The sequence below is a fragment of the Oncorhynchus clarkii genome, chromosome 4 (assembly GCF_045791955.1).
Source record: "Oncorhynchus clarkii lewisi isolate Uvic-CL-2024 chromosome 4, UVic_Ocla_1.0, whole genome shotgun sequence".
NCBI lineage: Eukaryota > Metazoa > Chordata > Actinopteri > Salmoniformes > Salmonidae > Oncorhynchus > Oncorhynchus clarkii.
The window spans coordinates 18,166,624-18,193,709 of NC_092150.1; the positions used below are offsets into that span (position 1 = coordinate 18,166,624).

A 27,086-nucleotide genomic window follows, 5' to 3' on the forward strand; every position below is an offset into this window, starting at 1 on the left:
CAACTGCATACACAGCACATACAGCATAAACACATATAGCCAATACATTCATGGCTTTTATAGTTGGCTCAAATATTGGGTACATTTTAAGACAAATTCAAATATAGTTTGCTTTTTCCTAAACCATTTGGACTTATTCGTTCATGAGAACAGGTCTACCCTATTTGCTGTACATTATAGGATATACCTAAAGGAGGCACTGTATGCATATAGCACACAGTCATAGTTATTCTAGTCTAGAATTAGCCGTTTTCCTTCTTGACCCTTGAAAAAAAGATACGATAAGTGAAAATAGGAAAAATAATATAGTGCATAGACATTGGGCCTCGTGATTACATGTAGACCTAAAAACAGAAGCAAATAGGCTTATCATATGTCTTTCACACAATAAAATGCATAGCATTTTTCTATGACATTTTCCTAAATTGCATTCTGAAAATCAATCAGCATATCATATCCGGAAATAAACAATGTGTGCGTCCTCTCCTGACTGAAACTCCAAGGTGTATACCATAGCCTGTATCTTTAAGGGAGTGCATATAGATATAATAGATTGTTTAAAATAACAGAGCTTTTTATTTATGGCAGTAGCATGATGTTAAGCATGTCAATTAATATTTAACCATTAAGAAATCACATGTCATGGCGCCAAGTTATGCGGCTTTATCAGGGAAAACTAAAGACGCAAGTTTCTTATCCAGGCAAGACTCCCCAATATCTCAAGGTAAATGTTGCATGGCGATGGCTTGCAGTTTTGCTCAAGATACGGGTCTGTCTCGTATCTCTTTAAATGTCTCATGTAATCTTTTTGAGAAATTCGAGGTTCAGTTTACAACATGAGCAAACATCTGTCTGACAGAGAGCTGGTGACGTCAGACAGCCTCAGACTGAGTGCTAACGCTGGAACAGTGGGCGCACACATTCACAGGCACAGTCACGTCTTAACATACGCGCGGGCACGTCATCATAGACGCTGGAATCACAGCCTTCGCTTTCTATAGTAGTGGTGCTCTACAGCGAATAAAATAGGCTACAAGCAAGGACGGACACCTATCAGAAGCGTGAGCAGCGGTTTGTGGCACAGCTCTGTCGCGGGCAACTGATCGCTTTAAATCATGCTGTATTGACTGAAGAGAGGCTAGTACAATCAATGGCTTGGCTTTGAAATCGTTCACAATTTATTGGAAAGGAGTGTGTGAGACGGGGGAGAGGGAGCGCGCGAGAGAGGAGAGAGAGAGGTGGAAATAAAGATTATTTCAACGATGGAACTTACAATGGAAAACATTGGAAATCTGCACGGCGTATCTCACTCTCATCAAACGGGTGACTTAATGAACTCTCCGCACCACGCACGGCAGTCCTTGGCGTCGCATCGGAACTTGGTGTCACACGGACGTTCAGCCATGGTGTCCAGTATGGCCTCAATATTAGATGGATCTGGGGAGTATCGCACAGACCATGCATTGTCCGGTCCCTTGCACCCCGCAATGACCATGTCCTGCGACTCCGGGATGACCATGAGTAGCACTTACACTACGCTGACGCCGCTGCAGCACCTGCCCCCCATATCCACCGTCTCGGATAAATTTCACCACCATCCCCACCCGCACGCCCACCACCACCCGGCGCACCAGCGACTCGCCGCCGGCAACGTCAGTGGCAGCTTCACCCTGATGCGGGACGACAGGAGCCTTGCCTCGATGGGCAATCTCTATGGCCACTACCCTAAAGACATGTCCGGCATGTGCCAGTCGCTGTCCCCTCTTTCCAACGGCCTCGGGTCTTTGCACAACTCTCAGCAGACTCTTTGCGCTTATGGTCCTGGCGCCCACCTCTCCAACGACAAAATGCTCTCTTCCGGAGGCTTCGAGTCTCACGCAGCGATGCTGTCCCGGAGCGAGGACCACCTGAGCCGGGGATTGGGGGGACACGGGGCCGGGATCATGTCATCCCTGAACGTTATGCCCCATCACAGCCATCCGCACTCTCAGGCTAACGGGTCCATGCTCTCTGATCGGGAGCGGCAGACGGCGGGGGGCGGGCAGGGAGGTGGTTCGGGGCAGGTGGAAGAAATAAACACCAAGGAGGTGGCACAGCGAATAACGGCGGAGCTCAAGCGCTACAGCATTCCCCAGGCCATCTTCGCACAGCGGATCTTGTGTCGGTCCCAGGGAACCCTGTCTGACCTGCTGAGGAACCCTAAACCCTGGACTAAACTCAAGTCTGGCCGGGAAACCTTCCGGAGGATGTGGAAGTGGCTGCAGGAACCCGAGTTCCAGAGAATGTCGGCGCTCAGACTAGCAGGTGAGTGAGGAGAAATGTGGCTAATGTGAAGGGATCAATTACAAGTCAATGTGGCGAGACTATCAATTGCTACTCAAACAAATGATGACTTAAACAAGTTAGTGTGGATTCTTGGAGGAGTTCACGATGGTTGTTAAATAACCATGTTGAATTGGTTGTTAGAAAAGATAAGTAAATCCAGATTGGATTGACTGCTTCATGCTCAGATAATAAAGTAGAACGAGTAAACAAGCTAGGCTGTGCTGTGGTAGTCTACTCTGCTGGTGATATCCTAATTAGGTGTTAAACCTGAAAAAGATAAATCAACTTGTTTCAAGTTTCTGAATAGTCATGCGCTAATTTGCTGGCAACGTTATAGTAGGCCTATAGTTGTAATCAATTTTACGCACGGGTGTAATGGGGACCACACACACACACACACACACACACACACACACACACACACACACACACACACACACACAGACACACAGACACACACACAAACTCACGAGGTGTTTCGACCACAGACAAAATGAAATCAAACAGGGAATGGCTTGAATCAAATTGATTGTGCATCTCTGTAACTGTATCATTTGGACCATAATAACGAGAATAAAATGGTGCGATTATTGACAGAAAGACTGTAGTGTTGTAGTATTGATGACCCTTTGTCAAGTTTCACATATTCACTCTTCTTCTGGTGTGGAGTCGTTCCACAAGCCTCGCGCTAATTATATGTTAGTGTTCAAATGGACCTGGAATTCTCGTGGGCCTTCCCTTCCCCTGTCGACTCCGGGAGGCGTAAACAAGGCGCGTCTGAGGTGTGCCTAGCAGCGGAGCAGCGAGTCAGGGGAGCGTGACCTCCCGCGAATCGATACTTCGGGTCCCGGCGTCCCTTTTTAAAGTAGCCACTAATAAATGATCCATTTGGATCTGAAAGACAGCTCAAGAAACAGATGCCTCTGTCTATGATTTTTTTTTTTACATTCTGCTTAGGCTATACTTTATTTCTCAAGTATTTATAATAAATTATAAAGTCATACAGGTCGAATAGCGAGTTCATGGTGAACTAGTGTAATTGTGTGTAAATAGAAGTAAAATAAGAACGGAGTGGAGGTGAAATAGGGCTAATTTAATCTACAAATAGGCCTAATTTAAGAATGATTTGTGGTTAAAGGGGACTTTTCTTGAATCTACAACATACCAACTCTAAAACAACAATCATATTTAGCATACGCTTTTATCCAAAGCGACTTACAGTAGTGGGTCCCCCGTGGGAATCAAACCAGCAAACCTGGCATTGCATGAGCCATGCTCTCCCAACTGAGCTACACCGGACAAAAACACTACAACCCAGGTTGAACATTGTGTTGTAGTCTATGCTGGCAATAAACATACATAGGCCTATAGTCAAACGTTTGTTTTTACAAAGGTCTATGCAATCCTAGTATATAGAATTACAAATGATTAAGGCCTACACTAGCCTGCTTAAGGATGGCAAGGCAAAACAGCACAAGGAAATTAATTTAATAACAATTAAACCACAAAATAATCATACTTCATTTTGGAAATTCAACAGACATATACCATTTAACTGTCACATATTGCTAATCACTCAACTTCGAGACATATATTTTTGAGAGGGGATGTTCATATAAATAATTTGAAATAGGCCTGCGATTGAACTTGTCTATTTATCCATTACTTTTATATTTCACTTTGAATTCAAAAGTTGCAACAATTTATTCATATTTATTTATTCGTTCATTAGATCATTTATCCACCCACTTTGCCAGTGAGAGATAACAGTTTGAACAGTTTGAAACATTGTCCAGTATTGTACTCCAAGCCTTTACCGTGAAAACTGGAAATAGTGTTATTTTACAAGCTATAAAGCTTAGGAGCTGATTAAAGAGGATTAATTAAGGGTGAAAAGCTATAGAATCAGAAGAGTTGGAAGTGAGCGCCACTTTGATGTTTCTGCAAAGCACTCCGTTAGGACATGCATGCGCTTCAAAACGTCAATCAGTACTTCTGTGTGTCGTATTTCAGTGGACAGTTCAATTAAGCAGATATAGTGGCATATTTTAGTTCCAGTCAATGCCCTATTGAAAAGCACTTCATGGAATATAAATGGTTACTTTGCACATTTAGCGGCGTTTTGGTATATAAAGATTTAAACACTCCACAATTGTCTCTTTAAGTGCCATTGCTAAACCTAATTAAACCTAATTGGGCAGTGGGGTTTTTATATAGTCGCAACCTGGTCTCAGAGCATTTCGTTTTATTTTGTACATAAATCCGAGACACTCCATTTAGTATGATTTGTTACATGGTTACGTAAGGAAGATGTTTACTTAAGGCAAAAACAAAGTAGGGTGATTGGTCTGGTGAACCGGTAGGCTCATAACGCAAACTTCTAGCAACTCATAGGTTGCAAGTCTGGATCTTATTACAGACAACTTTAGCTAATTAGCCACTTTTCAACTACTTAATACTTTTTAGCTACTTTTGCAACTACTTAGCATGTTAGCTAACCCTTCCCCTAACCCTAACCTTAACCCTTTTAGCTAACCCTTAACTTAACTCCTAAACTTAACCCTAACCTTATCGATAACCCCTAGCCTAGCTAACAGTAGGTAGCTAGTTAACGTTAGCCACCTAGCTAGAATTCATAACATATCATATGTTTAGAAATTCATACATTTTTCAAATTCGTAACATATAACACGTTTAGCAAATTCGTAACATATAATATGAATTGGAATTTGTAACATATCATACTAAATGGCTGATGGACATCCACAAACTAATACATACCATGCAAAACGTAACATATCATACTAAATGGAGTGTTTCGGATTGACATACAGAATATTACGAAATGCTCTGAGACATGGTTGATTGTGAACTGCATGCACTATACTAGAACTATGGCACAGAACTTTCCATACTTGTGGTCCTGCATGCATAGGGTGTATATGTGCAGCATGCATGTCAGTTCGTATGCATTATTTTTAGAATTGATTCACGTATGCTCCATTTGTTCCCCCATGGGTATTTGCCTGAACGCATTAAGGTTGACTTCGGATATTTGAGGATGATATAGGCTACATAGACATTCTTCATACTTCAATAGGCTATTTTAATCGGTATAGTGCAAGTATCATACATTATTAACAAGTATCAATCATTATAGTAGAGATATTATCGTAATTGTTATGGTTATTGTTATTATGGTCATAATTATGGCTATGATTGTTTAATAGCTGCACTCTGAGAGCGAACGCTGTTCCAGGAGGGTGTCACCTGGCCTTGACGTGCTGTCTGTTGTCCTGTGAGCTACCTTGTTCTGTTGTCAGTTGCTCTCTAGCAACATGGAGTTGGGCAAAATGACAAATGACTGTGGTATGGAAATGGTGGGCGCTACATTTTACTTATTGCATTTAAATTCACCATTATGCACTGTGCGCATGCGGAGTGGGAGTTGGTGGTTGTGATTCTAAAAGGGATGCTGGCGATAGGCCTACTCGGTCGGCCACATCAATCAATAAATTCAAATTACTATTCCAAATTCATCACAGTCACACAAATCAATGCCGTTGCCTTGCTTAGCTAATGTGAAAACGCCAGTGGCTGCACACTCACATGACAATCCTCCCCATAAAATTAAAAATACGATGTAGTCAATTGAGGGGGGGTTCTGTCATGACAAAGATAAGCTGCGTGCGTGCCCTTTAAGCGCATACCCTAAAACGCATGGTTCATAATTGCAAGGTGAATCTCAGAGAAGATACAAACCTGATATAGCCTACAATTTAGGCCAACTAGTGCCTTTTAGGACAAATCATTATCTCCAAACAAGCTCACAACCTGCAGCTGTTCGAATGTTGAAGCCAATTAAACAAGGAAGCGCACATATACTGTAGCTATGGAGTATACAACACCTTTGATTGTGTTGAAAAAGACACGGCAAAGTGAGGGCTGAGATGCATAGATTGCATAAACGATGAAAACAATTCGTCTTTGCAGCTGTGTTGAATTCCACACTCCATCTCAATGTATTTGGTCGGGTCAATAAAGCAGTGATCGATAAGGATAGCCAGTGCATCTATCAATTATTCCGCCTCAGCACTCTCTCCCATTGGACTCTCCCAGAGCGTTGGGGGATGGCTGGGAGATTTAGGCAGGAGCTGGGAAAGGGGATGAGAGACTGGGAAAAGCCCCCATTGCACACATTTTTCGTTCTCTCTGTTGTAATCATGTGACATGTAGACTGGATGGAAAACTTGCCCTCAAAACGCCATTTGGGGGTTGGGTTACATAATCAGCTTGGATCTGTGTAAACATGTATCCACCAACGCATTGTTCCAGAATCACTCGGGAGCCATGAGGAAGACAACAGAGAGACAACCAAAATGATACGACCCTGCCAAACCTCCCATGTGGAAAGTACGACGCAATGAAATATTACGCAAGAGAATCAATCTCATTTATCCAAACATATAAAGCGGGGATATCAACATTTTATCGTTTGTAAAATGTCGATTTTGAGGATGAGTTTATGCTCTGTTCTAGTAATAGGCAATTCAATGAAAATACACGCAAATCATGGATAGGGAGAGAATTGCTCAATAACAAACTTCATCACAGACTAGGCCTAGTCTACATGCCAATTACATCATTGGCGGTCAACCTGTCTGCTGTCCCCATACCATTACTATGGAGCAAGATTTTTGGGGGATTGCTAAGATATTCATGATAAACTAATATAAGTGAAAGGAGTCTTTTATTAATCTATCATCCAACAGTTTATATGCACAAGTAAGCCACATGTATGCAGCTTCCATATTCCCGACGTAACGCTGCCTGTCTGGGACATAATCCAAATGTCATCACTGTACCTAAGCAACGACCAACCCAGACTGCTCCACACAGCACTAGCATTTCTATCCACCTCCAAGTGCAGGCTACATACATGTTTACCCCCACCTAACAAAACCATTTTCAATTGGGATCACCGCTGTCTTTGGTGCTGAAATCTTTATATGAATGGCGCTGTTGGCCTGTGTTTGAGGCCATGTATTATGGCTTTAATAAGGGGCTGTACAACATGGTTGAGGTATGCTATGGAGGTAGGCTCGTGTGCCAGATGAGTCAAATTAAATAAATAATGTATATATATATATATATATATATATATATATATATATATATATATATATATATATATATATATATGTGTGTGTGTGTGTGTATTGTTCATAAGCTAGCCTGCGTCTAGCATAAATCCTTTACCCAACACCAGTCAACACGTGATCAATAATATTACACAATTTCACAATCAGATCCGTCTCACCATCTTGTTGTAGGCTCTGTTAAGACACAAAGTCCAAAGAATAAGGTCCATATTCAATCAAATCCGGAAAACGCTTTCCCGGGATTTTCGCCTCCAAAATACACATTTTCATATGGTGCACAGCAAAACTAAAGGTTTCAACAAAAGAGACTGAGCATAAAATTAATCAAAAGCTGTGAAGCCAGAATGTTGTTAATAATCTTCCCAGGAAATCCGGTTCCTCTTTTTGATTGCATAGAACCTTTAGAAGTGATTGATTTAGGATAATCGAAAACAGGCTTTTTCATAAAGAGACGTGTTGATGCAGGCCTGCGAAATGATCGATGCGGACTTTAATAATTGATACGCATGGGGAAGACAACGGGAGAAAATCATGCAGCTGCGGTTTCACAGACGCTCTTCGTTAAGCACAGCAATGTGTGTTGTAAATACTGGGATTCACACACGCGCGCTCGCGTACACACACACACAGTGAAATCCTGTGGCTGTTGTGGACAATGGCCAGTACGCAGCCATTTTCCCCCGTACAATAATGAAAAGCTATATTCACATTCTTCAAATCCATTCCAAATGTTTGTCAAGGCAGCCAGATGACGAATAATGATTTGTTCTGTGTTTTTCTGCCTTCGAGGAGACGAATTGAGCACTCACATACATCTCCCAATTTTTACAGTGTAGCGTGCCTGCATGTGCGTATGTGATCAGGATATAGAGTGCGCCATACATTGTTAAGTCCGATCTGATTCTGTATCGATTTCCATTCCCGGGTCTCTCCTTTCCATCGCTGGAGCTGTGACATGCAGGCATACTCCCCCTTCCCCCTCCTCTCCTGTGCAATACCATTTCCCCCATTAACAGCTCACCCTTCATAACATACAACGGAATGAATAATAAACGCATGCTTTCATTGGCACGATGCAGCTACAGCATATGCTGTAAAAACTGGTATTCCACTAATCATAGGCTATGTTATGTTGACATTTCTCAAAAATTGCGAAGCAGTTAACCTATGCTGTAGATAAGGGAATAGCCTAAAATTACATTAGCCTAATTTCGTCCCTTCAACACAGTATAACCAATAGGCCTATGGCCAGACAGACCTACGGTGAAAATGACAATGTCTCCATTAGGTAAAGGGATCAATAACAGAAGACTGTTCCGTTACTTACACAAGCCAATGTGGGCAGTCGCTCCACTCACACTGTACAGTAGTAGCCTTTAGTATAACCTCATAACCTCACTGTCTCTTTTCCATATTTTCATCACATATGCACACACAAAAGAGAGATAATACACACGGGGGCATTGTAATTATAAATGCAGCACATAGTTCTAACCCGTTTGCATCAATAGGCTTACAGTCTAGAATACCGTCTATTCTATTTTAGATGATCAATTCCTACGCTTTTCTGTCGCCCACTCTCCAAACCGGATCAATAGGAGAGAATGACCTTTAAATCAAATTGCTAGGAGAATGAACTGTGCGCATGAGGTTAGCATCAAAGGGTTAAATGGCATTGCGTCACTGATTTCAAATATCAAACAGTAAAGGAAGCCATTTTCTGAAGCCATCCTATAGGATCATTGTTGTAAAATCACAGCAACATTTCCCTGCCAGATAATATAATAATTATTTTGTTTACATTATATGTATTATTAGACACATGCAATGCAAAATCAATGTCAATAAGCCTAAGCTTTTATTGCCATATTTGGCACCGTAAAAACAAAGGCATCTGGGTCGATTTCCATAAATATTTGGGTGGCGTGGAATCAGAGTATACGAGACCACATTATCCCTAGCCAACCTATAAGCGTTACTTGGTTGTTTGAAGCCTAACTCGGTTATGATGTAACACACACACACATCATCAAGCCTTGGTTATTTGAATCAGCTGTGTAGTGCTAGGGCAAAAAACTACAAACAAAACACTAGGACCGAGTTTGGGAAACCCTGCAATACAGCACTTCCCGTGCGCCCTGCGTAACTGGTTGTAAATCTCTGAGCAGTGGTGTTGAAATGCCGACTGTCTCTCCGGTTAGAAGTGGCGGCTTATCTGACGTCCCGACAGGTCATCGCTTATTCAATGTCCGATAACGGCTTGTTTAATGCCCGATCTAAGGCGAATACTGCAACGTTCGAAGAACAAAGTACACATTGTCCACCCAATTCTTAAGGAGAGAAAAGGCACACATCCCCATTTAGGCCTTGAACGAATAGGCTAATAGTAGCATTAGCCGATAGTCAACTAATTAGCCGGCAGTGATAATTGAATGGCAACATGCAATGACAACAGCCTCATCCATAGGCCTACACTGAATTCATAATCGTTGTTCGTGATTTGATAAACACAACCATGCTTGCGTGTAGGTTCGGTTGTAGACTATAAGTCTAAACACATTCTAAGGCAGTAAAAAACGTTTTTTAAACTGTGATTAAAAATGACTTCAGAAACGGGTCTCATTATAGGCCCATAATAACATAAAACGTGTTCGGCACCGCGTGCCAACAATCTCCTGCATGCCGCATTGGCTTCATAGATTATTGTCAAAATAGGATCATGGTTTTTAAAGGTGACATCAGAGAGATAAATAAGTAGTCGAGGGCCTTAAAGTTGGGCCACAAATTTTACATGTTGCATGTTGATTATTTGCACACAATAACACACCGTTTGCCTACATTTTACAGTGGTAATAGTTCCAAAAATAGGATTGGAGACTATCTCGGATTTTACCACTCTTTATTTCACATCAGCTAAATATTTTTCAACACTGAAACTTTCATTTAACTCAGAGTTGAAATAGAAGACAAGTAATTCCGAAGAGCATCCCAGCCTGACTCTTACATTGAAAACTGAAAAACTTACAATAATTTGGAATGAAAAAAATATTTTACATTACAGAAATATTATTGAATAGACAGTTAATCCTACCCTGAGAGCCGAGCCTGCATGCGCTCAAATACACCACATGCAACCAGGGTCGATCACACAGTAAAACCGCAGTCATACACACGACACACCCCACGCCGTACCCACAGACGCAACCCGAAACTCCAGTTGGGCAAACACACACAAATCAACAAAGAAACAAAACGACCGTGAAATCAATTAATTAATTAATCAATGTTATATTACATGCTATTTAAACAAACGGAGTGGTTTCTAACATAAGAATTTTAATTTAAGTTTTAATATCTATTCAGCCAAAGCATTCAGCCAGGCCATCATTTTTCGGCCTATGTTTAAAGAACTAAGGCCCATTCTGAGACGGCATCTTTAGACCCCCTTTGATCCACTATTGGCTAAAGATTAAACATGTTGTAGCTTGAAGAAGATATACAAATACATCATTACATCACATATTCATATCACATTCAATGATTCAATATCAAAATCAACACATTTAATCTTTGTGTGTGTTTGTGTTTTTTTTTGTGTGTGTGTGTGCTAATTGCATTAACCCAACACGCACCCAAAGATACTATGACAAACTTCAAGCCCAACCCTTTTTACATGCTGCACTTTTGTTCGATAAAAAAGTTATTTATTTGATAAAATATTGGATTAATTAAATTTCCTCTGACTTGGTTATTACATGTATTGGTAGTAGTAGTAGTAGTAGTAGTATTTTATTTATTATTTAATTATACTATGATTATGGTTTTATTTCCTAATATTTAGCCATATTTTCAGACATTTGAGCTGCCTCGTTGATTGAATAACATTATTTATACAAGTACTCATCTGCACTTTCTTTTCAGCTGACAACGGCAGAATCACATTCATCAAGATCGACCTTTGAGACGATTTGCAGGCTGCTTCACTGATAACATTTTTGGGCCGTCCCATAAAACACCGAAAAGAAGAAAAACACAAAATGTGTGACGAAAAGTTTTTAAACTTAAGATTTGACTTGGTAAATAGAGTCAGGACTAGAGGCCATATGTTTTATGGCGCCCGAGAGCAAATTAACCAGTTCTGAACATGCCAAGAACAGTAGGCCATGCTTAAAGACACAAACATCACAGTTGCGCTATGCGTTTTAACAGGAGCCCCTCACAATGTTGACAATAGCCTTCTGTCTGCACAGTGATATTGCTGGCCACAAAGGTCACTCAAAAAAGATATTCACGAATCTGTGATCTGTTGTGGCCAGTCATCCATACTGCCAATTCAATTACTCAGCCTTTTTTATTTGTCTTTACATTTGACCTTTGATGTAGGCGAATTCTTAATTTGATTTCAAAATGTAAAAAGGTATAACAATCCTCAATAAAGGCTCTGGTACAGGGTATTGCAGTTTTTCACTGTAGACCAATATCGTTTGATGATGCTAAACTTGTTGCTATAAAACAACTTAACAATAGAATAGGCTTTATGCAAAACATTGGCAGAAATACGATCACACAAAAAAGACAGCTTACCTTCACAATATCAACATAATATGTCTGCAATTAAATCATGGAGGCCGATGACGTTATGCTTTAATAATCTCTATTTCAGGTAACTAAAAGTAACAGCCCATAATAACGATTTAAAATGAGTCAGTCGTAGCTGATGATGGTGTGCATCTTGTATGTCCACCTCAGACATTGACCCAATGACTTGTTAGAAGCCAGCTATTAATAGTAAGTAATTATGAATAAGAGTCCATGGTTGACATAGTGACTGTTTCTCGCCTGCAGTAGCCCGGCCTCAGCGGGAGAGAGTCGCACCGCACCCAATTTCAGATCAGCCCCATTCAAGCCATCGATCCCAGGCAGAACGGTTGGCTGCACGGTGCGGTTAGTTATCGATTCCCCCACCATACCCCCCTCCCCCTCACTTCAAATCCGATAGAGCACACACCTCTAGCCAGGCTGCAGAGGCAGTTTTCACACGCTCACATATTTATTTAAATACCATTTTGAATCTGGAAGTATGCGTGGGCAGGCTTTTACCGAAATTGGGGATTAGTAACTCAAGTATAATAATTCAATGAGACACAATTAAGGAAATTTGTATTATGATCAGGCCATATATTAAATACATTCACAATTGATTTACCACGTATCCCATGGGCCTATTGTTATCAAACGATGTATTTACTGATGATGTGGTGGGCCTACATTCAACAAATGCGTCCAACTGAGAGATACACCTGTTGTTATTGTGGGTTTGCTCTCACAGGCACCGCAGACCTCTTGATGTAAAAACGATGATAGTTATTATGATGTAAATAATAGATCGAGTCAATCTCAGCGAAGTTAGTCAATGTTAACGCTACCCCACTCTTACAAACATGTTGCACTGGACCTGTAGTGCTGTTTTACATGAACTTCTCAGACCAAAATTATCTGTCGGTTATTGCCTTTCTTAATCAGGGAAACACCAAAATGACAGAGTACATTATATAAAGTAGCGAGGTGGCACTACATTATAAATATGTTTAATCATAAAACAAAAGTTGAATTTATATCACTAATCTTTAGATTAAATTTCCTCAGCAGCCTGACTGTTTACTTAGCAATGCCACCATATTTCATTTTGCAACTTTCACTGACATTTGTTGCCAATTAAGTATGATATGCCATGTCAATACATTTAAGCATGAGGTCTACAACATTTTCCAAGTCACGCATTTTGTCACATTTGACTTCAGTTAAACATGACTTGTAAGTAGAAATTCATGTTTCCATCGATAATCTGAGCACTTGATCACTGTTTCTAAAGGCATTTAGCAGCTGTCAGCTCACACAATGAGCTGACTATATAGTCATTATGGTATTATTTTGATATTATATCATATCAGGTTCTCGACCTGCATAGGTAAATACAGGGTATTTATCTAAAGGTGATTAAGGAGGTACTCGCTTCACTTTTATTAAAGAACAAACATCTAATGACAACATTTGATTGGTGGATTTTGCACACAGAGAAATCTCATTGATGATCTCAGATATAATGGAAGCCTAATGACTGGTAAAATATAAATCTCATTGATGATCTCAGATATAATGGAAGCCTAATGACTGGTAAAATATAAATCTCATTGATGATCTCAGATATAATGGAAGCCTAATGACTGGTAAAATATAAATCTCATTGATGATCTCAGATATAATGGAAGCCTAATGACTGGTAAAATATAAATCTCATTGATGATCTCAGATATAATGGAAGCCTAATGACTGGTAAAATATAAATCTCATTGATGATCTCAGATATAATGGAAGCCTAATGACTGGTAAAATATAAAGTATCTCTTCAAAAAATAACAAAAAAGCGCAAGTCAAATGAAAATGTAGGCTTCCAGTGAATTTATTCTGAACTGCAGTTAGAACCATTCTTCTTCCTAACAAGAGATTTGAGCAGGTTGACTTTCAAAGTGGTCCTGAGTGAGTGTTATTGAAGCTGTGGGGGAATGCCTTGCAGCGGAGCAGTGTGCAAGGTAAACAAACAAATTGTATCAAGTTATCAGTATATTAGTACCAACTCTGCCTCATTACATTAAGGAGTATTGAGTTGTAAGTTTGCATTGGGAAACATTGGCACTGCCCTGCGGTCTGAATGGAATAAATACTGTACAAACTAGCGTTTAAAGTGCAGCGCAGTCGATACATAGCCTACCAATATTTGTGCAACACAAGTCAAAACAAAATCCATGGATTTAAAATACTGTACGCCCCATTTTACAGCACTACCCAAGGTCTGGAGAAAAGGTGCATCCGATTCTGTGGCATCTAGAATCCTGCAGGGGGAAATAATTGAGTTTTAGATAACACACTGATACATGCCAACTGGCAGAGCCTATAAGGTAGAGAGAGAAGTGCCTGGGGTTCTTTTCTGTAATGGCAATGGAAGCAGAACTTGAAGTTGACTTTATCGTGTGCATAAACATGTTCACTCGTAGCCAGTAAAAACAAATATTGTGAGATTCATTAAAACAGTGGTCTATGGCTAGATCAACCAATAGGCTACACTTTTAACAGTAAGCCTACATGAATCTGTGTTTTACATTTAGGAGTGTTGTCATTAAATATGTAGCTATGGCTATTAGACATTAGAAACATTTTGGACAAGCTGATCAAAGACCTATGGGCTATTCATTCTGCAGTCTAATAACCAAAACACATCACAACGTTACGTTCATTACATAGATCCAGTATGATTTCAATGTCTAGAGATAAACATATATTTTATTTTGACATAGTAGGCTGTTGTTTTTCTCGAACAAATATAACCGCAGCACAAAATTAACAAAAGAGTGGCATTTGGATAACCCAGGCAGGAACTGACTGTTGAAGCGAAGTCCTTGGAATAACAGGCTTGGTAGGCTAGTCGCCTTTATGAGTGACATGAACTGGTGCTAACGGTTTATGAGGACCATTGCTCCCACAAAATTTGAGCAAATAAAACCTACAGCTGACCAATTCGAGAAGCATCTCTCGAAACTCATGAATCTTTTTCCTTCCCATTCTCCCTCCGAGGCATAATTAATTGGACGAACTGAATTTCACACACGAATTACTCACGAATCTATCGACCGATATTGAACGCCCAGGGCCTTTCTCATAACCTTTTTTTGGTGCGTTGCAATGCTACGAATATTAACGACCAGAGAAAGAGAAAAGTTATAAAATAACTTAAAACTTTATATTGACTCCCGTTTTAGATTTAGGTTCAATACAAATGTGTTGAAGTCATGATCTGCCCGTGCATTGTGAGATTGTTTTGAGTGACCATGACAAAATCCAACAGCCATTGGACTATATTATGGTAAACCCTACACCGACCCAAAATGTATTGATTGGTAATGATGATGATTAATTGAGTAGGGTATACTCTGTAATGTTTGTAAATTAGTTGCTTATATAACACAACGTCCCCCTAACCTTATACACATGCCAAACCGTAGGCTATAATATCCAATGCAATTCTCAGATTTGTGACTGAAAGATATTGAAAATAAATAAGTCATGTCTATCAATTTATAAGGCTTCCACTGATGCCACAGTTTGAAGTAGCGAACGGTATAATAATTGCCATGGTGTGGGGTTGTAGTCTGGGCAGAGTAGGCCATCGTGAAAGCAGGAAATAAAAGCCAAATACATTTGTTTTTTCAGTCCAATATGGGTTGTGTTTCGTGCATGAGTTTATGTGAGTTTATGTCAGTCTCTGTGCTCTGTGTCTTCTGTAGCTCTAAAAGCTGCAATGATCGATTTTCTTCTTTTCTACAGCGTGATTCAGTAATCAGGGCCCCCTTCCTCACCGATCGATCACTATTGATTTGCCTACTAAATCCAGCGCCTGTAGCAAGACAGCCCAGTATGGCGCCCCGTACGGCCAGGGCACAGCGCGAGTGACACCTACTGACTAAGAGACGATAAAACAACAGGGTCAAAAGTCTCCCACAGAGCTCTGTGAACAACTCAAACATAATGGGATGAAGGGGATGAATGGAGAGAGGGATACGAATGGAAAGCTGTGTTAATAATCATACAATACACACATAACTAGGATATTGCATCTGTCATCATCTGTTGCCCAAGAAAACTACAACGATGATATATCCACTATAGACCATATGAAACTATCATCATCATCATCATCATCATCATCATCATCATCATCATCATCATCATCATCATCATCATCATCATCATCATCATCATCATCATCATCATCATCATCATCACCACCAGTCTGTCTATAGAGCAGACACAGTGTATAGTGTATGATTGTGCTTAGGAGAGGTCTGGAGTAGTCTTGATGTGAAATACAAATATGATAGTTGTGCTCATGTGGAGGTTAGGCCACTGTAGTAAACAGATTTGACTGCAATGGTTGATCAATGGGCTCTGTTCCACTGTAATTAGACACACAGCACCACAGCTTGGCTCCAGCAATTTCAGCACACACACACACACACACACACACACACACACACACACACACACACACACACACACACACACACACACACACACACACACACACACACGCACACACGCTGCTGCTGCACATGCAGACAGACAGACAGACACAGACAGACAGACAGACAGACAGACACACACACACACACACACACACACACACACACACACACACACACACACACACACACACACACACACACACACACCACACACACCACACACACACACACACACCAGAGAGAGTGTGAAAGAATGAAGGAATAAAGTAAGATTGGAGTGAAAAAAGAGAGGCGACAACAGGGGACAAAACTGACTATATCTAAACCTGTCTCCTCATGTTTTCACTGTTCATATTACCTTTATACACAATTAATACTAGTTCCAGTACATATGGTAAGCAGTATATGTTTCTATTTGGTGCTTCTAAGTACTACTAGAGGTTTTCTTTTCAAATTGCTCCCCATAGAAGTCAGTGCACACTCAACACTCCAGTTTGTGTTGGAGGCAGTTATAAATACCATCTCAGAGCTCAATGGATAGGGCTCCAGTGGCTCTGTTTGAAGTAGCAGACTGCAGACCTGCTGGAGGGGATTCTGACCTCAGTCCCTGTAGAGAACCCCCCAATTCCTACAGCAATGTGGGTCAATATCTCCCTCTCCACCACTCCTTTTCTCTCATACACACATGCACACACACTGATCTCTGTTTCGCGCTCGTCTCTCTCTCTCTCTTTCTCTCTCTCTCTCTCTCTCTCTCTCTCTCTCTCTCTCTCTCTCTCTCTCTCTCTCTCTCTCTCTCTCTCTCTCTCTCTCTCTCTCTCTCTCTCTCTCTCTCTCTCTCTCTCTCTCTCTCTCTCTCTCTCTCTCTCTCTCTCACACACACACACGCACGCGTACGCTCACACACAAACGCTTACTATTGTGCAACAGTCACTCAGTCTCCCATTGCGACCCAAACTGCATTAATATTGAATCTAACAGCAGTGTCTCCACCAGGCAGCCAGAGCAGCTCACCGCAGGCTAGCTCCGTCTGCACTCTGCAGGATGGAAGGAATATTCCCACCGGGCACAAGGGATGGATTAGCTTTAAATCAAGTTTAATACATGGCAATATACGCAAGCTCAATATATTTTGCTGCTGTATAAACCAGTTTTTACATCTTTAAGTACTGGCTAATGACTCATTTCCTACATCTTCCCTTAATTCTCCCTCTGCATTTCTCACCTTTTTACTATCACTGAAGTACTCATAATCATATAGTATTGCAGTACTATAACTGTAACACTGCATTTATGCTATGTTGTTCTCTCCCCCTTTGTCTCCCCAACCCCACCCATATCACCCCTCACAGCCTGCAAGCGCAAGGAGCAGGAGCATCACAAAGACCGCAACATGGTGCCCAAAAAGCAGCGGCTGGTCTTCACGGACCTGCAGCGCCGCACACTCATCGCCATCTTCAAGGAGAACAAGCGCCCGTCCAAGGAGATGCAGATCACCATCTCCCAGCAGCTGGGCCTGGAGCTCAACACTGTCAGCAACTTCTTCATGAATGCCCGGCGCCGCTGCGTGGACCGCTGGCACGACGAGCACAGCACCAGCCCCGGCCAGCCGGGCACCTCGGCCACCACTTTCTCCAAGGCCTGAGACGCCCGGGGGGAGCCACGGGGTGGCATTGGGATGGGGAGGTGGTACCTCCTGTATCCCACTTCGTTCCCAATAACCATGTTGATGCCTCCTCATTCGTGCCATGCAACCACGTCTTGGTCAGTCGTAACTGTAACCACCACGATCCTGAACATCTCACCACTGGACTGTTATGAAGCAAGTGAAACGCAAAGGTAACATGTAGTCAGGTCCACACAAGGACAATCATTTGTTTTTCGATTGAATCAGCTTTCTGTTGATGGTGTCAGTCCATTTACACTACAGACACAATGATATGTTGCTTTGTTTAAACAATCTCAAAATCAAGCCTCTGCCAGCCTCCCTATCCAGATAGTTGGTACTGAATCCCTCCCAGCACTCCCCTTTGTGTCTGCTACTCTGAGTCTCTCCTCACATCTCTCATCTCTCCACAATGCAAAAAGGACAGAAGAACGGCAATAAACATGACAGCACACAGCCCTGTGATCCTACCCAGTTCTGTGCACAAGGCCATCCTGGAAAAAACAACACAACCCCGCTGAAAAAACAAAAGCTCAACCTCTAATTTCCTCTCCTCCCTCTATCCACTCCTTCTTCGCCAAAGGTATTCCCTGATGGCCAGCCATTTCAGCGAGCCACTCGAATCATACTCTGGCAAACTAATGAATCGAAAAATGAATCGATGCAGACAGGGAGAGGGAACGGGGCTTTGACCCTTCTTGAAGGTGAAACAGAAGACGCTTGGCAATAAAGATACTCAGATCTGCCCGGCTGCCTAGGTCTATATTGTTGCACAGATGTTGGAGGCCTGCAGGGAGACTTTCGTTGCTTGGGAGAAGCAGAAGTGTCTGTCGGGGAGGTGAGGGAGCGATACGCCTGGACATGCTCTTTGTTCAGGAGGGAGCTGCTTTTCACTGATCAATACAGAAACCAAGCGACAACACGGCCAGGCAGGCGACAAGCGAACAGCATTATAGCTGCTGTATAGAATGTAAGAAGAGCACATGGAACCCAGTGGAGGTGGCGACACAATGGCCTAACAGCTGCCCAGTCTGCTCTGCACATAAGGTACCCTAGTGCCCCCTGCTGGTTATAAGAGTAAGCTGCAGCCATCAGTCCTCCAGGAAAGGCCTTACGTGTGTTCCAGGGCTGGGGAGAGAGAGGCCATGGCACATGTTCAGGCCCTCGCAGATCTCTGAAGGCAGATCAATAGTGAGCCATTATCCTATTGTTGTTCCTCATCCAACGAGGACTCGTGAAGTAGGAGGAGGGGGATGGTTCAAGAAGCGCCCACTACCCTGGAAAATAGAAGTCAGGTTTTTAGTAAACACTCCAAATACGTTACCTTGATGATACTCACCAAGCAAATAGATGGCCTTGTGTCACAACCCACACGCTAGGGTATTGAAAGATACACACAGAAACACATACAGCTGATATAGAGATATGTCTCAGTTTCATTTAGTGGACAGAGGGGTAATGATGGATCCAGAAACATTTGAGGTGCTACAGAGATTTAGCTTCACATCATCATTTATGCAAAAATGGTGAGGAGGTTTCCTGTTTTGAAACATCTCAAATTACACACAGTTTAGATGCATTATCCGTCTGTTACCAAAAATAATGATCAGCAGATTTGGAAAAGAGCAAATTTCCCTCTGGATATTCCCACACAATGGTTATTATCTGTGGCTAGCCATCACACACTACAGTCACAAATGCTACAAGAACTAGTGCCAATGCTAACTGCCTTAATGATAATCAGAGAATATGGTACTGCATTCACACACAGCCTACTCATGATGATGGGCAGTACGTACCATAGCAACCAACAATCAACTTTTAAGTGAATTAGAATCTACTTTTTTAGAAAACGAAAAGTTAACCAGATTTTAAGGCATACAATACCAAACCTCAAAACCACAAAGATACCACAATATGTGTAACAAAGACAAATCCACCAACACATACTGGACACATTTTTGAAACAGAGGAAAATCTCTCTCTCTTTCATTCTATCTTTGGTTCTCTACCCCCTCTTCCCCATACCCCTCTTCCCTCTCTTTCTCTCTCTTTCTCTCTTTCCCTCTCTTTCTCTCTTTCTCTCTTTCACTCTATAATATTGATGCGGGTAATTAGTACCATAGACACAAAGTTTCTCTTTCTTGTTACTTCTGTGCTCTGTCGTGCATAAGTAAGGCACCTTGTTGATAAATCAAAAAAAGACAAATGAAAGGACTTTTTAAAAGAAAAAAAAAGATGGATGTGTGGACCTAGACCAATGAAGGACATTGTTTTTTTTGCATTATATGTGAATTTTGACAAGGAGGAGACATTTCCCAAGACAAGGAGAAAGCAGGGAGATGGACGGTGTATTCTTCATGCCGTTACATGTCAGGGCTGTGGTCTGTACTTCAGCACCTTGTTAATCTGAGCCCCAAAAACGGGCTGTGAAAAGGGGACACAACATGACCTCCACATGTCCTTGCTGATTATATGTGTGTATGACCTCCACATGTCCTTGCTGATTATATGTGTGTATGGGGAGGGAGGGATGCAGGTTAAAGGGGAGTTAGAACATGGATGTTATCTGTGGGGTCTTAAAATGCAACTGTAGCATTTCCAACAATGTAGTTAGATTAACTGTGCAGAATAGATAAGACACTTTGATAGTTTGATAGAACGGCTCTAAACTCGCTTTGCTATAAGCAGTGAGTTTAAAGTCTCGAACGATGAGAAAAATTGATTTGTGGTACACAGTTCAGCAAGGGCAGAATTCAGCTCTATGTACGTGGCTGAATAAATGACCTTTGTTTGTAGTGAGAACCAATGTGGCTACCTCACTAAGCTGAGTGGTTTGTGAAACCGCCACGAATACCAAAGATTACTCCAGCCTGCCAGTCCCATGCTACCCGGGGGACACACACCAAAAAGAGCCCCCCTCTACCCCAACGCTGTTACAGACAGACACACTGACACACAAACAGACACCCTGACACACTCCACACACATACCGTGAATGTACAGTGCAGTCAGGCTGCATTGTACCACAAAGGAGGAGGTGGCTACCATGCAGATAGAGTTGAGTGCCTTTTTTCTTCAACCACAGGTGGGACTGCTCTGGACACACACACACACACACACACACACACACACACACACACACACACACACACACACACACACACACACACACTCACACACACACACACAATTTGTTATTAAATGGACAGAAAGGGGCACAGAGTGGGGGCTGTGTCAGCATCTTCTTTCATATTGACTTTCCATCTTGATACACTAGAATAAAAGCACTTTATCATGTAGAAAGTCTAGAAAACATTTTCTAGACACTATTTAAATCAGACAAAAATATGTTACTTTGAATTCCGTAAATCACTTTGTTACTGCATAGTAGTTGCTGTCGGAGGGGCTCAGAGGGTGCCCTTGTTTTCTTAGCCTGGTGTTCTTCTGTTCTCCGTCCCTTCACTCCTCCCAACAGAGATATTTTTATGTAACAGAGAGGGAGGAGGTAAAGGGCTTGGCAGAAGTCAACAGTGGCCAGGATGTAGTTGTAATATCTTACCACTGTATATCATTCTCCCTCCACACTTGGTGCAAGCACTAATGCTGTGCGGGGCACCTGAACAGTCATTGACAATTATAGACAGACACAACTTCTCTCTCCCTCCGCCTCCACCCTGTCTACTCTACTCACACATCAACCTCTCCCCCTGGCCAGAGCTAAGACTTGGTAGGCATCTGTTGACAATTAATTCTGAAATACCTCAAACCTTTCAAGTTTATGTAATTAACTGAAAATAATCATCCTAATGATAAAAATGACTATGATTCTATGATACGATGATTCTATGATTCTATGATAGTTAGTTTTGGAACTTGTGACTTGAAGCTTTATACTGTTCAATGTTTTTATTTGTTTGCTTATTTTTATTTTAAGTTTCCTGTTTGTTTTGCTGCGGCATGCACTTAATGTTTTCATAAAGTAAAGACATTGTGAATGTTTCTGGAAAAAGAGGAAGAGACAGGAGAGAATGCTAGAAGAGGAAGGGAAGAGAGAGATAGGGCTACAAGAGCTACTTAACACATAGATAGATGTTTAGCTCAGCTATTTGAGGAGTGTATTTTTAAAGACCAAAAAAAAATGTCGCGGATTTGGATCGGATAAAAAAAGAAGCATCATTTGAATATCAACCTTTAGGAAGATGTTATTTTACTCATCCCAAGCTTTCTTCTGCCATTTTGTTCTCTTTTCTCCAAAACAATTTCACAGTTACTTTTGAAGTGTGTTCAAGTGCTCCTGATGTTATTAATATATTGAAAACAGCACCTCCTATTGAAAGGGAGGTGCAAAACATTTTTCTGCATGGATATTGTATAACTGTATAGAAACCTACAGGAATGACCTGTGATTTTGTGCGAGAGGAGGAAGGAAAGACTGGGGTGGATGGAGGGGTATTTAGCAAAAGGGCGGGCTGGGGTCGGGATTTGGCATTTGTTTTTAGAAATGTTTGTCACTGTTGGATTCTCTGGTTGTGTGCATGTGTTGTTGCAACCCTCTCCCCTCCTCATGTTTTTTTATGCATATAAATCCTGACAGTAGGGGGCAGTGTGCTGTGGGAGGTTCCACCCCTCCTCTCCAATCAATCTCATTCAATCTCATTCCTCAGCTTGGCTACTAACATGGTCCTGTTGGTGGCTGTCCTGCTTTTCCAAGGCCGGGTTGTTTCCTTGGAGTTAATCAGAGGGACTAAGCCACAGGCCTGTATGTACTGTATGCCATCCTTTACTTCAGTCTGTGTGTGTATGTGTGCCTGCACTTGTATTTATCTGAAGAAGTGATCTTTCTTTGGTTTGCAATCTTTGTCAAGTGAAATTCTAACATTTACCAACCAACCAGTACATTGGCAACTGACCCCTCCAACCAGAAATGTTAATCTACTGTCAAACAGCATATGTGCATCATCTTCCTTTGGGATGTAAAGTTGCCAGTCTGCCTGCAGTCAGACCCGGTTAACACCCCAGTCACACTGTGCTCTCCCTCTTCTGGTGCCTGTTAATCAATCAGAACCAAGTGTCTTTGTGATGGTAGAAGACAATCAGTTTCAAAACAAGGAAAAGGTCGAGAGAGGACAGGCCAGCAGGGGGGCTGGGAGGAGAAATCGGGAAAAGAGGCTCTCTGGGTCATTTACAGATGTACTGCGCCGACAGCAAAAATATGCCCATTACCCACTACTACCCACCACCCCACACCATATCATCAATCTCATCACAAACAACACATCATTACAAACAACTCAAACCAAACAGTTATACCTTACCTCGAGACACTCCTACTCTGACACCCCTTGTCTATATTATTAACCCAATGCAAACTACACAACCCACGATGCAGTGCTGTGCAATGCAAGACAGCTGTTACTACATTTCCCATCTGACCCCTGTCCAACATGGTCTACTGCTGATCTAATGTTGATGAAACCAGCCATGAGAGATATGAGGCTCTGGCTGGTGGCTTTTGCACAGAAAACTATGCAAACACCTGACCCCCCCAATCTTAATCATTGCTGCTGGGTCAGAGTGTACAAACTTCTATCCCCCACCTACCCTTTCCATTTCATGACATCTGCCCCCTTCCCGGTTTGGGTTTAGCAGCTTCAGTCACTTAGGGTACTGTAGAGAGGGCCTGGAGAAGAGAGGCACTGCAGCACTGACTCTCTAGTGGGAACCAGACTGTGCTTTTACAGCTTTTAGAAAGACCCCAAACGTCATTGACATGAAATGGAGTCCATGCCCAAGTGGGTAGACTAAATCAATTTGCTACATGGTTCAATGTGTTACAATGTTGTACTGTATAGTCTCTGTTCAGGGGCAAGGAAGGCCCCAATCAATCAATGCAGAGACATCCATATGGAAGGAACACTCTATAAAGGCAAGGGCGACTTACAGTACACATACTCATACACACACACAAACTCACTCACCTGCATGGAATTACAAACGAGTCTGCCCTTTGAGAGCATTTGCTAAAAACCAAAGATGAATTCAGAGGTATGACAATCTGACAACTGAACCGAGACAATGCCTAGCTCTCAAAGCTGCTCTAGTTTCCTGTGAGTGATTCCAACACTGGCCATGTAAACATGACTCCCTTGCTGTTAGAACACACACACACACACACACACACACACACACACACACACACACACACACACACACACACACACACACACACACACACACACACACACCCTGCAGGATGTTGAAGGCCCAACACACTGAGAGCCTCTTGTCCCTCCTCCTACTGCAGAAGCAGGAGAGCCTGTGGATAACTTTTTATTTAGCTTTGGTGGATACTTTCGAGAAGGAAAATAAATCTGAGTAATAACCGTTACAGAAAATAAGAACTTAAAAAGGATAATATGGGTAAATTGCGTGTTTTGAAACAAATTAACAAATAAAACAATTGTAAAACATCTGTGCTGTCTCAGTTTGGTTTGTTTTTGCTCTTGAAATGAGGTAATGTTCTATGGGCAAATACACAAATGTATACCCCAAAACATGGGGCACACACATCCTACAGTATGTTGCAAATCCAAACAATCTTCTCTCAAATACTATGCACCCCAAGGTGTATTCAATTGATCTAATTTAACAATGTAGGTGACTGCTGAAATAAAAATATGATTTTTAAACCAATAAGGTGTCAAATATCATTTATTTAGAAAAAAATGCATACAAAAGAGAAAAGAAAAACACACAATGTAGGATTTCAATTTGAGACAGTTTGCTACAGCAGGAAAATAATCCTCAACAACAGGAAATGTGAATTATTATGTGGATTATATAATTAATGGACATTTTTGTAGGAGTTGATACATATTTCGAAAGGTAAATTACAAACGTCAGAAGCCTTTTTAAACCTCAAATACACTACAAGTTATTCATTTTCAGCATTACAGGAAATGCACTACTGTGTATATACAAAGTATGTGCATATTCCTTCAAATTAGTGGATTCAGCTATTTCAGCCACACCCGTTGCTGACAGATGTATAAAATCGAGAACACAGCCATGCAAGCACCATAGACAGACATTGGCAGTAGAATGGCTTTACTGAAGAGCTCAGTGACTTTCAACGTGGCACCGTCATAGGATGCCACCTTTCCAACAAGTCAGTTTGTCAAATTTCTGCCCTGATAGAGTTGCCCTGGTCAACTATAAGTACTGTTATTGTGAAGTGGAAACGTCTAGGAGCAACAACGTCTCAGTCGCAAAGTGATAGGTCACACAAGCTCACAGAACGGGACCACCGAGTGCTGAAGCGCCTAGTGCGTAAAAATGCAACATTCACTACCGAATTCCAAACTGCCTCTGGAAGCAATGTCAGCATAATAACTGTTAGTCGGGAGCTGCACAAAGTGGGATTCCATGGCCGAGCAGCCGCACACAAGCCTAAGATCACCATGCGCAATGCCAAGCGTCGCCTGGAGTGGTGTAAAGCTCGTCGCCATTGGACTCTGGAGCAGTGGAAACACATTTTCTGGAGTGATGAGTCACATGTCACCATCTGGCAGCCCAGTAGTTGAATCAGGGTTTGGCGGATGCCAGGAGAACGCTACCTGCCCAAATGCACAGTGCCAACTGTAAGGTTTGGTGGAGGAGGAATAATGGTCTGGGGCTGTTTTTCATGGTTTGGGCTAGGCCCCTTAGTTCCAGTAAAGGGAAATCTTAACGCTACAGCATACAATTAAATTTGAGATGATTCTGTCCTTCTGACTTTTTGGCAACAGTTTGGGGAAGGCCCTTCCTTGTTTCAGCATGACAATGCCTCCGTCCATGGAGCGAGGTCCATGCAGAAATGGTTTGTCGAGATCGGTGTAGAAGAACTTGACTGGCAATGTTCCAACATCTAATGAAAAGCCATCCCAGAAGAGTGGAAGCTGTTATAGCAGCAACGGGGGAACCAACTCTATATTAATGCCCATGATTTTGGAATGAAATGTTCAACAAGCAGGAGTCCTCAGATGTTTGGTAATGTAGTGTTTCTCCTGCAACAGGGTGATCAAATTAAGATCGTACATCTGTATGCCATCCTCACAAACCACTCCCATATCATCCAACCATCATTTGAACAGTTACACCTCAGTCTAGGATTCTGCTGTCCAAGGTGCTGAACTACCAGGGCTAAATCATGGGTTAAACTATGACCCTATAGACAGGCCCTATTTGCAATGTTTTTACTGCTGTAGAAAATATATTATTCTTGTAGTTGTGGAGGGACCTACACACATTATCAATCCCATTTCCATCTATTTGGATGAACCAATTTCAGTAATATTCTTCGGAGTATCATCGCTCTGTGTTTGGCCTGCTAGTGTGACATTTTCACCTAAAGTTCCCCTCCTGTCCACTGGGGGAGCTGTGCTACGGTGACTAGCTCCAGAAGTGATGAGACGGCCAATGCCTCGGCCCTGAGACATGGCGTAGGAGGAGCGGCGGTGGGAGTCTCCTCTCCTGAAGCCAGACTTCTGCAGCTCTACAGGCCCGTGCTTGGTGATGTGAACCTGGTGGAAATCAGAGAACAGGTCAAACATGACTTCTCTCCACTGTGGGTAATGTAACATGGCCATCCCACATGCACGCGCGCGGCAGTCTCACCCTATGTTTGTCTGGGTTAGTGAGGATGATGTTGAGGGTGTGGATGGTAAAGGAGGGTAGGACAGCAGTCCAGGCTGTCAGCAGGGCTGTGAACCACACCACCGGGTTGGGGAAGGCATTCTGAGACACACCTGATCAGACCACAGACAAACACACCCAACCACCTCAATATTACCACACACATAGTCAGTTCAAGAC

The 27,086-nt window shown here is 42.0% G+C and overlaps 2 protein-coding genes across 2 annotated transcripts in view; one reads left to right on the forward strand and one right to left on the reverse strand.

Moving 5' to 3' along the window:
- Positions 1-1,238: 1,238 nt before the first annotated feature.
- Positions 1,239-18,209, forward strand: LOC139407602 (hepatocyte nuclear factor 6-like). The gene is made up of 2 exons (XM_071151428.1): positions 1,239-2,304; positions 17,917-18,209. The coding sequence occupies exons 1-2, from the start codon at positions 1,263-1,265 to the stop codon at positions 18,207-18,209; spliced, it is 1,335 nt and encodes a 444-aa protein (XP_071007529.1). The 5' UTR covers positions 1,239-1,262.
- A 6,738-nt stretch (positions 18,210-24,947) lies between these two features.
- Positions 24,948-27,086, reverse strand: part of LOC139407603 (phospholipid-transporting ATPase IC-like) — a 33,849-nt gene continuing 31,710 nt past the window's right edge. Inside the window, exons 29-30 of the mRNA XM_071151429.1 lie at positions 26,889-27,019; positions 24,948-26,794 (exon numbers count right to left, since the gene is read on the reverse strand). Of these exons, the coding sequence (XP_071007530.1) occupies positions 26,540-26,794; positions 26,889-27,019 (386 nt within the window). The 3' untranslated portion in view covers positions 24,948-26,539. The remainder of the gene's footprint in view (positions 26,795-26,888; positions 27,020-27,086) is intronic.

What these genes read in the sequence shown, in the direction of transcription:
- LOC139407602 (XM_071151428.1), top strand. Translation starts at nt 1,263, where the DNA reads ATGGAACTTACAATGGAAAACATTGGAAATCTGCACGGCGTATCTCAC. An exon ending in GTCGGCGCTCAGACTAGCAG is followed by an intron (nt 2,305 to 17,916) that starts GTGAGTGAGGAG and finishes CACCCCTCACAG; the next exon opens with CCTGCAAGCGCAAGGAGCAG.